Here is a 12,250-nt window from a genome sequence, read left to right on the forward strand (position 1 = left end):
TCTATTCAGTTCTGGTCTTTTCACCAGGAACGATTGAAAGTCCCCAATGTCATTAAATGTCCATCTTTTCCCCTGAAAGAAAATGCACATTTTTGCTGGGTAATAGATTCTTGGCTGCAATCCAAGCTCCTTTGCCTTCCGGAATATCATATTCCAAGCCTTGCGGTCCTTTAATGTTGAAGCTGCCAGGTCCTGAGCAATCCTGACTGTGGCTACATGATATTTAAATTGCTTCTTTCTGGCTGCTTGGAGTATTTTCTCCTTCACCTGATAATACTGGAATTTGGCTACAATATTCCTTGGAGTTTTCCTTTTGGGGTCTCTTTCAGGAGGTGATCGGTGGATTCTTTCAATGATGATTTTATCCTCTGATTCTATGATATCAGGGCAGTTCTCCTTAATAATTTCCTGGAATATGGTGTCTAGATTCTTTTTCTGGTCATGGCTTTCAGGCAGTCCAATGATTCTCAAATGGTCTCTCCTCGATCTGTTTTCCAGATCAGTTGTCTTTCCAATGAGGTATTTCACATTTTCTTCTATTTTTTCATTTTTTTTATTCTGCTTGACTGATTCTTGGTGTCTCATGGATTCCTTATCTTCCAACTGTCCCACTTTAATTTTTAAGGCATTGTTTTCTTCAGTGAGATTATGCACCTTTTTTTCCATTTGGCCAAGTGAATTTTTTAAGGTATTGTTTTCTTCAGTGAGATTATGCAGCTTTTTTTCCATTTGCCCAAATGAATTTTTTAAGGCTTTGTTTTCTTCAGCTTCCTTTTCCAAGCTGCTGATTCTTTTTTCATAGTTTTTTTGTTTTGCTTTCATTTCTCTCCCCATTTTTGCTTCTACCTCTTGCAATTGATTTTTAAAATCCTTTTTGAGCTCTTCCAGGAAGGCTTTTTGTTCTTGCGACCAATTCACCTTCCCTTGTGAGGCTTCAGATGTAGCCAATTTGAGGCTATTGTCCTCATCTGAGTTTGTGTTGGCTTCTTCCCTATTGATACAGAAGCTCTCAATGGAGAGGGCTCTTTTTTGCTTCTTACTCATGATTGCAGCCTATTTATTTATTCTTTAAGTTGAGGTCTGCTCTGAGGGCACCAGGGTCCCTGTTTTGGGCTTCTTGTGCAGGTGTATAGGTGCTGTGTGACCGGGCTTTTAGTCTGAGGCCTTTATGGTGTGTGGAGATCCCCCGCCCTGCACTTCCTGTCTGATTGTGCTCGGCCAGCCAGGCGCCAGACCCCGGCGTCTGATCCCACCATTCGTGGCCCTCTCGGTCAGTGCAGGTAGGTTTTTCCACTGTCCTTCTTGGCCACCAGATTTTTGAACCAGGTTCTGGGAGCCTCAGTTGTTCGGCTGTGGTCCGCAGCTCCTGCTGACTTGCCCCGACCCCCTTGGCGCTGGGTTGCTGCCCTGCGCTGGGCCTCCCTTTTGCCCGAGTCAGACCGACCTTTTCCTAAAGTCTTCTAAATTATCTCTGGTTGGAGGACTGTGTCTCTCTGTCTCTTTGCAGGTTCTGTAGTTTCAGAATCCATCCAGAGACTTGATTTAATGTTCGTTTTGAGGGAACAGAAGGAGAGCTCAGGCAGCTTGCTGCTTCCTCTCCGCCATCTTCAAAATAAAATACTATTTAGGAAAAATAATCTACATTAAAAATATTACTGGTTCTATAATCCTTGTCAAGACATTTAACCTACATATCAATTATCCATAAAGTGAAGGGCTTATATTTGCAGCTGTCTAATTTCTCTCTGAGATGATCAAATTTCTACATTTACCTCAATTGTCCCCATAGATATCTTGATACTACCATAAGAAAGAAAAGTCTTTTAAATTTTTTTTTTAAATCAACTATAGGGCAGCTAGGTGGCACAGTGGATAGAGCACTGGCCCTGGATTCAGGAGGACCTGAGTTCAAATCCGGCCTCAGACACTTAACATTTACTAGCTGTGTGACCCTAGGCAAGTCACTTAACCCCAATTGCCTCACACCAAAAAAAAATAAAAACAAAATCAACTATATATAGCCAGAGGTGGAGGAAAGAACACTAGAATGGGAGTCCGGTGATCAGAATAATAGTTTAGCCACCACTTTCGGAAAGCCACTGAACTTCTCTGGGTCTCAGCTTCCTTATTTGGGGGAAAAGTGGGGTATAATACTAGATGACACATAAACTCCCATCAAGAATTATGATTCTAAGTTCCTATTGAAATTAATGTGTTAGGGGAGTTAGTATATTATATTGTTATTGTTTACTGTGTATGCTTAAATCATGGGAATAGATCTCTAATGGTAAAATTTTAACATTCAGATGATGATGATAGAATTTCTATTATAATTTATTGCTTTAATTTTTTACATATATCATTGCATTTTGTAATAAAAGTATGGACTATAGTGCAAATGTCACTATCTCCTTTAGACAAATGTAAAAATTGAAACTCAGAGAGCTTGAGGAACTTGATGATTGTCATGAAGTATTAAGTATAAGAGGGCAATGAGGGGGGGAACAGTGGATAGAATACTGGTCTGGAGTCAGAAGGATTAATCTTCCTGCATTCAAATCTGGTCTCAGACATTTAGTAGCTGTGTAAGCCTGAGCAAGTCACTTAACTCTATTTGCCTAAGTTTCCTCATTCCTCATATAACTTAAAAGTTTGTAGGAGAATATAATTAAATGGAAGAAAAAATTAATACAAAATGAAACACAATAGTACAAGAAAGATGCAAGGTGAGCTGTAAGGTGGGTTTTTTTGTTTGTTTTTTGGGATTATTTTTAGGAGGTGAGGGTGTGATTTTACCAACCCTGGAATTAGGAAAGACTTTCCAGAAGTATCACTAAAGTTGGACTTTAAAGAATTGGTACGAATTCAAGAGACAAAGGATGAAAGAAAGTAAGACTTTTAGGTACAGATCTCTGCTTGAGAAAATGCACAAAGACATCAGAGTACAACACATGTTTGGGGCAGGGGGGTAGGAAAACAGTTTTCTAGTTTGACTAAAGAATAGAGTGTGTGTAGGGGAATGCATAAGATAAATTTGAAAAAATATTATGATACCAGATTATAGGTGACTGTAAATACCAGTCATAAAAATTTGAATTTTACCCATCAGGTAAGAAGGAGATTGATTATTTGTTTGAGATTTGTTTTCAGAGAAATACTGTAAACAGGCCTATGCATAAATGTTATTAGATTAGCAATACACAGATGGGGTTGGAGGAGTGAGAAAGTGGATGTGGGGCAGGCTCTTACCCAAGTCCTGGAGAAAATATCACTTGGGAACAGGGAAAAGAAAAAAATATGTCCCTCTCCTTTGACCAAAAAACAAGCTTGTTCATTTGAAAGAACATATGTCTTACAAGGACTTCCTATCAGGCTGGTAATGGGTCAAAGACAAACTAGACACACTGAATAAAGGGTATTTCCAAAAGAAGATTACATCTTCAAGGTAGAGAGAAGAGTAGCTATGGACTCTACAAGAGACCTGACTTCAGAGCTAAGAAGAACACTATACCTAGGGGGAACTTCATGAGATTTCCATGGATGAAAGGGAGAAAAAAATCCACAAAAGTGTTTCTTACTAATTAGATGAAAAACATTCCACTGTACTCATCTGATCCTTTGCAAAGACTATATAACTTATGAAGCAATGTGCTTCTTCTTCAATTTCACCTGAAACTTCCTGATTTTCTCCAAAGTTCTTCTCAAGTGTTACATTAAGATTTTCTTGATCCTACCATGTGCTTCTCCCTCAAATTATTTAAATTGATTTTAATACACATATTTGGTATATATTTATATAAATATATATTGTCTGATCCTTGAGGGCAGGAAATATTTCATTTTTTTTTATTCCCACTACATAGCATATATCCAGTTGATAGTTACAACTATTAAATACTGTTCATTAATCAATTTCCTTTGCATACCATTCAGATATGTGAAGATTGAAATAATACACCCACCATAACAGAAACATCTTACTTATTTAAAGAGATTATCAGATTGTATTGTCCCAAATCCCAGCAATAACTTGGTCCTATGCCATTAGCTTGCTCTTAGTCTAATATGCTTTATACATGACATTTTCCACCTTAATACATAAAAGTGAATCAACCTTGATCTTTTTTACATAAACATCAAATGAGAAATTTTTATTTGGAATATTTATTTTAAAATAGAAATTTCAGGTCTCATCCACAACTTCCTCATGGCATTTTTGACCTCTGTGTTCCTAAAAGTATAAATAAAGGGATTTAGCATAGGAATTAAAATAGTGTAAAATACTTCCAGAGTTTTATCAAAGGGGAAAGTAGATGGAGGACGTGCATACTCAAATATGCATGGAACAAAAAACAATACAACAACTGTGATGTGGGAACCACAAGTGGAAAGGGCTTTGTGCCGAGCCTCAGTATTGTATTTTCTCAAAGAGTGTAGAATGATCCCATAAGATACAAGCAAGAGAAAAAAACTAATTGTACAGATGAGCCCACTGTTTGTAATAACCATAAGACCAAGGTTATGGGTGTCCGTGCAGGCCAGTTTCAACAAAGGGTACAAGTCACAAATAAAGTTATCAATCACATTAGGTCCACAGAAAGGCAACTGGACCATGAATAAAACCTGGATCAAGGAATGTAAGAAGCCTCCAACCCAGGCCATGACAACTAGTAGCATACACAAATTCCTGTTCATAATAGTCACATAATGCAATGGCTTGCAAATAGCAACATATCGGTCAAAGGCCATGAATGTGAGGACAATCATCTCAGAACCACCAAAGAAATGTGCTGCAAAGAGCTGGATCATGCAGCCTTCAAAGGAAATGGTGTTTTTCACATAGAGGGAGCCTGCTATTACTTTCGGGGTAACAACAGAGGAGAAACATGCATCAAAGAAAGACAAAAAGGCCAGGAAGAAATACATAGGGGAACCTAGGAGAGAGGGAGTGTTGGTGATCGTCAAAATAATAAGCAAATTTCCCAGCAGAGTTGCAATATACAAAAGTAGAAAGACAACAAACACTATTTTCTCAGCATCTGGAGTCTGTGAAAGTCCCAGTAAAATGAACTCAGTAACATAACTTTGATTTTCCATGATTTCAGGCTTACAGGCCAATTATTTGGTGATCACAGGGCACCTACAAAAATGATGAAGAATAAGTACTTTTAATGTGGATTATTTGACCTTTGTGATTAAAATATTCATGCTAAACAACATGGGTGACACATATAAACATATCCTTAGGGTATAAGTGAGAGTAAGTAAGATTGCCCCACTGAGGATATATATGGGCACCATCTTAAATATCACCCATACACTTACAGACATACATAGGTCTCAAACAGTTTTACGTTTGTGTTGGGGTAACAAAGGACCAGGATCTATATTAACCCTTAATGGAGAAACATTTTGCTTGTAAATGATACTGAAATTCTAAAAGGAAGAGGGCAAATATTATCCTACCAAGCTACTCCTATAAATTATGACCACATTACTAGAAATGTTATCATGAATTACTGTGGTTTAACAAGCATACAATTTGAAAATGTATACATAAATGCATATGTGTATGAATGCATGTATGTATATATATATACATACATATATGCAAATATATTCACATATCACTTTAAACCAAATCAAATCATGAAACATAATCGAGTCACATCATACCAAGGGCATTTAAAGATGAAACTTGTAGGGTGATTATGAATAGAAAATTGAATAGATCTTCCTGATGTTTTTTTTAAATAATGATTGATGTATATATGACAATTTAAAATATTAGAGACACAATTTCTGGGTAATTTAATCACTGTGTTAATAGGCTGGCAGGTTATTAATAAAAGGTAATATATTGGCCATTTCTTTCAGACCAAGGACCCCTAATGGCAATGGGGTCACAGGTCATATACCCTTCCAATGATAGGAGGTCCATGACATAGCATAGCAATCAACTCTAATTGGTTGACATGATTGTAGGTGAGTTGTCTTAAAATGAAGTGCAGGGATATGTGGTTCAGATCATCCAACTCTTGATCAAGATTCCATCAGAAAAAGAATGTAATACCCCCCATCCAAGCTGACCAGAGCAAAATAGTTTCCACCTATATGTGTTTGTTCAAGCTATATCTCATCAGTAACGTCCATTAGCTATCTAAACAAAAGACCCTGTCTCTACCAACACTCCTTTGACCCAGATGAATCTTACTTTCAAGGAGAACTTAGACCTTGGAGTGGGGGGAGGTGTAGGCGGGGAAGGAAGAAAGGACTAAGAAATAAGGGGAAATCACTGGGTTCCTCAAGATATTCATTATTAGTAATTAATTAATTAGTAATTAGTAATTAATCTCACAAATATTATCAAAAAGCAAATTGTCTCCACATGTAAACATTAATACAAAAATCAAGTTTGTGGGATACGAGATGAAATAGCTGTTATGAAAATTATGTCAAGAAAGTACATTCAGGGATCAGCTAGGTGGCACAGTGGATAAAACACCAGCCCTGGATTCAGGAGGATTTGAGTTCAAATTCAGCCTCAGACACTTCATACTTTCTAGCTGTGTGACCCTGGCTGGGCAAGTTACTTAACCCTCATTGTCCTGAAAAAAAAAAATCTGAAATCCCTTTAAACATCAGAATTGGCTTAAAGACCTTAATCTCATCAGAGTTGGCTCAAGAAGGGAATAACATACACATGCAATTGGGTGGAATAATCTATCTAACCCTTGATTGGGCCAAATTTAGTTTGGGGAGAGTTAATTGGGTGGCTTGCCATAATATTGAGGTTCAGAAAATAATGGGAGACCTCTAGGTCCAAAGTTTCCTTTCTCCCACACTGCCTTTTCTTTAGTTATTTCTCTCAGAAAGATTAGAAGTGATACTTTGACTCAGTAAATGTTCTTTGCATTATTCAGTCCCACCTAATACATACGACAAATCTAATCATAGTTCCTTTTGTTTGTTCTATTATCTCTTCAAGTACACACTCATCTTCTCTTAGGCTTTTCAAGATTACATCTTTTTCAGTCTGACCATAATGAAGCAAAGATGGGGTCATGGAAACCCCAAATCACAATTAATTCCTTACACCCTGCAGGAAAGTAGGAGGGAGAGGAGATAAGGAGGGAGGGGTGAGAGAAGAGAGGGTAGATTGGGGGGGGACAATCAGAAGCAAATCACTTTTGAGGAAGGATAGGGTGAACGAAGATAGAAAATAGACTAAATAACTGAAAAAAAATTGAAGCAGAGACAAGAGTAATGTAAGATGATGATTGATGAATGAATTGATGATGATTTCATGAAGATGGGGATTAATTGATGATAATGAGGATGGATTGATGATGATGAGAATTGATTGAAGATGCTGATAAAACTTATGGTACTTACTTTGCTGGGCTATTGTGAAGAAAAATCTTTGTCAGGTATAAGGTACTATATAAATATTATCTATTACTGTTGTTGCAAGAATCAACATCATGGGTTTAGTGTAAGTAAATCTCTCTTTAAAGTACTATAGAAATGTAGTTTACTATAAAAAAGAAAAAAAAATGATGAGCAGGATGCTATCAGAAAAACCCAGAAAGACCTACCTGAGCTGATGCAACGCGAAATGTACTGTACACAAAATAACACCAATACTATAAGATGACCTTCTGTATATGACTTGCAATGATCCAAGACAACTCTGAAGGTCCTATGAAAAATGCAATCCATCTACAGAGAGAGAACTGATGGTATCTGAATAGAGATTAAAGCATATTTGTTTTAGTCCCTTTATTTGAAGTTTTGTTTTTGTCTGTTTTCTTTCACAACCTGGCTAATGTGGAAATGTTTTACGTGACTGCTCATGTATTGCATATATTGAATTTCTTGAGTTCTTGTGTGGGGGTGGGTAGGGAGGGAGAAAGAGAATTTGGAACACAAAGTTTAAAAAAAATGATGTGAAAATTTGTATTTACATGTAATTTGGGAAAATAAAACTTAATGAGAAAAAATAAAATAAAAATTAAAAGAGTAGATTTGGGACAGCTAAATGCCACAGCAGATAAAGCACTGGCCTTGGATTCTGGAGGACCTGAGTTCAAATCTGGCCTCAAACACTTGACATTTACTAGCTGTGTGAGCCTGGTCAGGTCACTTCACCTCCATTGTCCCATAAACAACAACAACAACAACAACAACAACAACAACAAGAGTAGATTGAATAGACTAAGAATTCACTGAAGAACTTCATGCTGGATGTGAGATTATATAGAAATATAAGGGAAATAATTTTAAGTACTATCTCAGAGATTGACAAAATACAAAGGAATAGGGGAAAATAGACAGCATTATCACCTTCCTGAACCATCATATAAAAAAATGAAATATATCAATGGACTCCATAAAAATCATGGGAGATAGATGGATATGTGATATCCGATAGATAGATAGATAGATAGAGATGCAAATATACAGAGATATAAATACAGATATTGAGATGTGAAGATATCAATCATCTATCTATCTGTCTGTCCATCCATCCCTCTGTCCATCTATCTATCTATCTTTGAAGACTTTTCAGCCAAGGTCCTGTGGGTTTCCCTTTGGCATCCTATGTTCAATGTCACATGTATTAAAGAAGAGAAAACAACACAATGACTTATGGTCCAGAATGACGGTGATTTAAGGACATGTAAGGGGCCACACCCCTTACCTCTTGTTGAAAGCCGTCATCTCCTTTCACCTACAACCACAATGGTCTAACTTTCCTCCTTGCCTCAGTTCTCCTCACATTGCAATACATCCTAATCTACACACACACATACTACACACAAACACACACACATGCACACATGTATGTGGCAAGCAAAAAGCTATTTTGTTTGCATAAATTTCAGCAACATGGCCCTCAACTAACTAAAACTTTGGAAAATAAATGAAGTACTGACTGATTTTCATGTACAAAAAAAGATTGACTTGATGAAACAAAATTAAACCTTAAAATATTGAGATTGTACAGGTCAATGCAATTGAGATCAGTGCAGGCACAGTTATAACTCAAGTCTATGGATTTCTAACATCTAGTCAGAAACACTTGTTATTCTAATGAGAATGTCCTATTTAGTACATACAGCAGAGAAGAGAGGTCTTCTTAGGCATAGTCAGGTTATTTACAAGTTGATGCTTGGGGCAGCTAGGTGGCACAGTGGAAAGAGCACTGGCCCTGGAGTCAGGAGTACCTGAGTTCAAATCCGGCCTCAGACACTTAACACTTACTAGCTGTGTGACCCTGGGCAAGTCACTTAGCCCCAATTGTCTCACTAAAATAAAAAAGTTGATGCTTGATGATGATGCTGTGACACTTTCAACAATTCCTAAAAGAGTAGAGATTCCCTTAATGAGATCCATAATAATTCAAGAGATCAACCTAAGAATTTATATAGGATATGTTTTATACATACATGTAATCATATTTATATGATATATATATGATATATATATATGTCATATACCCACCAATCTGTATCTAAATACATCTCATCTACCTCTCACTATCTAGCTATATGTTCATATCTATCCATCTAGTTGGCCAGCTAGATGAGACAATGGTGAGAGCTCAGAGTTTAGAATGAAAAAACCTGAATTCAAATTTCATCTCAGACACTTAATAACTTTATGATTTTAGGCATGTCAGTTACTCTCTATCTGTAAAATAAGAGTAGTAATGACACCTACCATCCAGGGCTATTGTAAGGATCAAACGAGAAAAAAAATTGCAATGCCCCTAGCATAATATCTGATATGTAGCAAGTGGTATATAAATGATAGCATTCATTATTATGTATTTAAGGACAATCCTTGACTAATTCACTCTTTTCTGACAGAGTTGCAGGAACTTTTTCCCACTCTTTATTACTATATGACTTCATGAAAAAATATTGAAAGAGTGAAGACAGCTGGAGAATTTTGAGTTTCTTAATGAATGATCTGGTCAAATCAATTAACTTTTCAGTGCCTTAGATTTTTACTTATGCATAAAGCAAAAATAAAACATCTCTGACTTACAAGGTTGTTATGAAGATAAAATGAAATTATACAGTCATAACGTAAAAAATTGCAAAGCTTGTAGTGACATGGGGCCATCTAAATCAGTCACTTAATTTTACAAAGAAACTAAGCATTAGAGTAGCTGAGTTGGCTAAAGTCATACTGGTAGTAAGAAATTAAAGCAGCATTTCAACTAAGGTCCTATGCTTCCGATTTCTGCATACTGCCTACCATATCACATGCATTAAAGAATATGTGCAATAATGTATATGCCATCTGATGTAGAAAATTTTATTTGGTTTTGGTTAAATATTTGCATTATTACAAAGGAAATTTCACTGTGTGGTAAGAGTGGAGTATATCTAAGCAAAAGCAAAAGGCACCTAATAGAGACAAAAACAAAAAGTGACAGATGGGAGGGAGGTTAGGGAAGTCAAGATGAATTGAGTCAGGTTACTGAAGGAAAGATTTTCCCTATGCCTCCTGATAGATCTAGGTAAAGGACCACTTCTGTCACAACACTACCCTCATCAAATAATATCAAAGGTATTTCATCTTTTAATAAAGTAAAAAAATTCCTTTGGAACTAATTTTCTATTTTTTCTCCTTAACTCTACCATTTCTTAGCCTAGCTATAATATGGAATTGACAAACTAATCCTTTGAAAAGTAATGCACAGAAGACATCATTAAGAAGGTAGAGTGCTGTGATTTATGAATGGTATCATTAGATGTCAAGGTAAGGAAACTGAATTACAATAGGATTGTGAAAATGTTGAATGCTAAAAGAAATGAAGAATTAGTGGGAAGATTTTTTTTAATGAGATAGTAATTCTTCTTTAAGTTCAGAGAATTCCCACTCATAAGAGGAAGTGTACATTGGAATAGATTCCATCAAAGGAAACCTTAAGTCTTCGCCATAAAAACAAAACAACAAACTTTGTGGGATTTAAAACTCTGACTTCTTCCCTGTCCCAGAAGCCTTATTAGGATTTTTAAAAGAAAGGAAGAAAGAAAGAAGGAAGGAAAGAAGAAAGGAAGGAAGGAAGGAAGGAAGGAAGGAAGGAAGGAAGGAAGGAAGGAAGGAAGGAAGGAAGGAAGGAAGGAAGGAAGGAAGGAAGGAAGGAAGAAAAAAGAGAGAAAGAAAGGGAGAGTGAGAAAAGAAGGAAGGAAGGAAGGAAGGAAGGAAGGAAGGAAGGAAGGAAGGAAGGAAGGAAGGAAGGAAGGAAGGAAGGAAGGAAGGAAGGAAGGAAGGAAGGAAGGAAGGGAGAGAGAGGGAGAGAGAGAGAAAAGAAAAAGAATGAACAAAAAGCTGCCACAGGGGGTAAAATTGGTATAAAGTTTGCATACATGGAATAAAACTGCCAGTGCCCTTTTGTCTCAGTATGTCACTGAAAAGGTCTGAGAATCTATGCCTGAGAACAGAGGTGACATGAAGAAGCTTCTGTCAAGATCTCATTTTCATACCTCCCTTCCATAGGTAATATAAGATTCATGGGAGAATTTCCATATACTGATCCAGCTAGAAAAAAAGAGGGTCCACACACATTCTGTACTTCTTGGGGATGTGTGAGAACAAATATTGCATTGCTATAAAACTTACTTTGACCAAGTTAGTATAGAATAATTGCTTCAAACATGTGGTTTCCATGCCCATATCTCTTTGGTAGAAAGTCATGGAGGTTTCAGATGATGAGACATCTGTATTACCTGCTGTGAAGTCAGGATCTGCCCTCCATTATGGGGGATTGAGTTCAGTAACAGCTAGAGACTTATTTTCAGAGACTTCAGGAAGTGATGCCATATGATTATTCTGCTATTGTCAGAAAAAGAATCACAGTTATTATCATTTCAATTTTTAAAATTGTACATCAATAAACAAACAAAAAATATTTTTTTCTGTTTTCTAGATGTCACATCTTTATGATTCCATTCTCCCTTTCTCAAACTCATTTCCACACCAAATACACAGAGACAAATCGTTATCATTTTCTTTTAAGAGATATTTATGGAAAATTTTTCAAAGTTCTGGAGCTGTCTTAGTCTCTGAGGAACTGAGGATCATCCCCCTTGTGTGGTCACACAGTTCAAATTGTTTCACTTTGGTTGGTATTAAAGCAAATCTCTTTAGCCAAACATTTCTACCTTGTACTGATGCCAATGTTAATCAAAATTGGAATGTTTTCAAATTGGGCATTCAATGCTTTTTCCCT

General features: G+C 36.6%; 1 protein-coding gene across 1 annotated transcript; it reads right to left on the minus strand.

Moving 5' to 3' along the window:
• Positions 1-4,164: 4,164 nt before the first annotated feature.
• On the minus strand, positions 4,165-5,097 carry LOC122732844 (olfactory receptor 4C15-like). The gene has a single exon (XM_043973245.1). The coding sequence runs from the start codon at positions 5,095-5,097 to the stop codon at positions 4,165-4,167; it is 933 nt and encodes a 310-aa protein (XP_043829180.1).
• Between the last annotated feature and the right edge of the window lie 7,153 nt (positions 5,098-12,250).

Source organism: Dromiciops gliroides, chromosome 6 (genome assembly GCF_019393635.1).
Source record: "Dromiciops gliroides isolate mDroGli1 chromosome 6, mDroGli1.pri, whole genome shotgun sequence".
NCBI lineage: Eukaryota > Metazoa > Chordata > Mammalia > Microbiotheria > Microbiotheriidae > Dromiciops > Dromiciops gliroides.

Bases quoted from the DNA above. Each gene is read 5' to 3' on its own strand.
- LOC122732844 (XM_043973245.1), bottom strand. From the start codon at position 5,097: ATGGAAAATCAAAGTTATGTTACTGAGTTCATTTTACTGGGACTTTCA.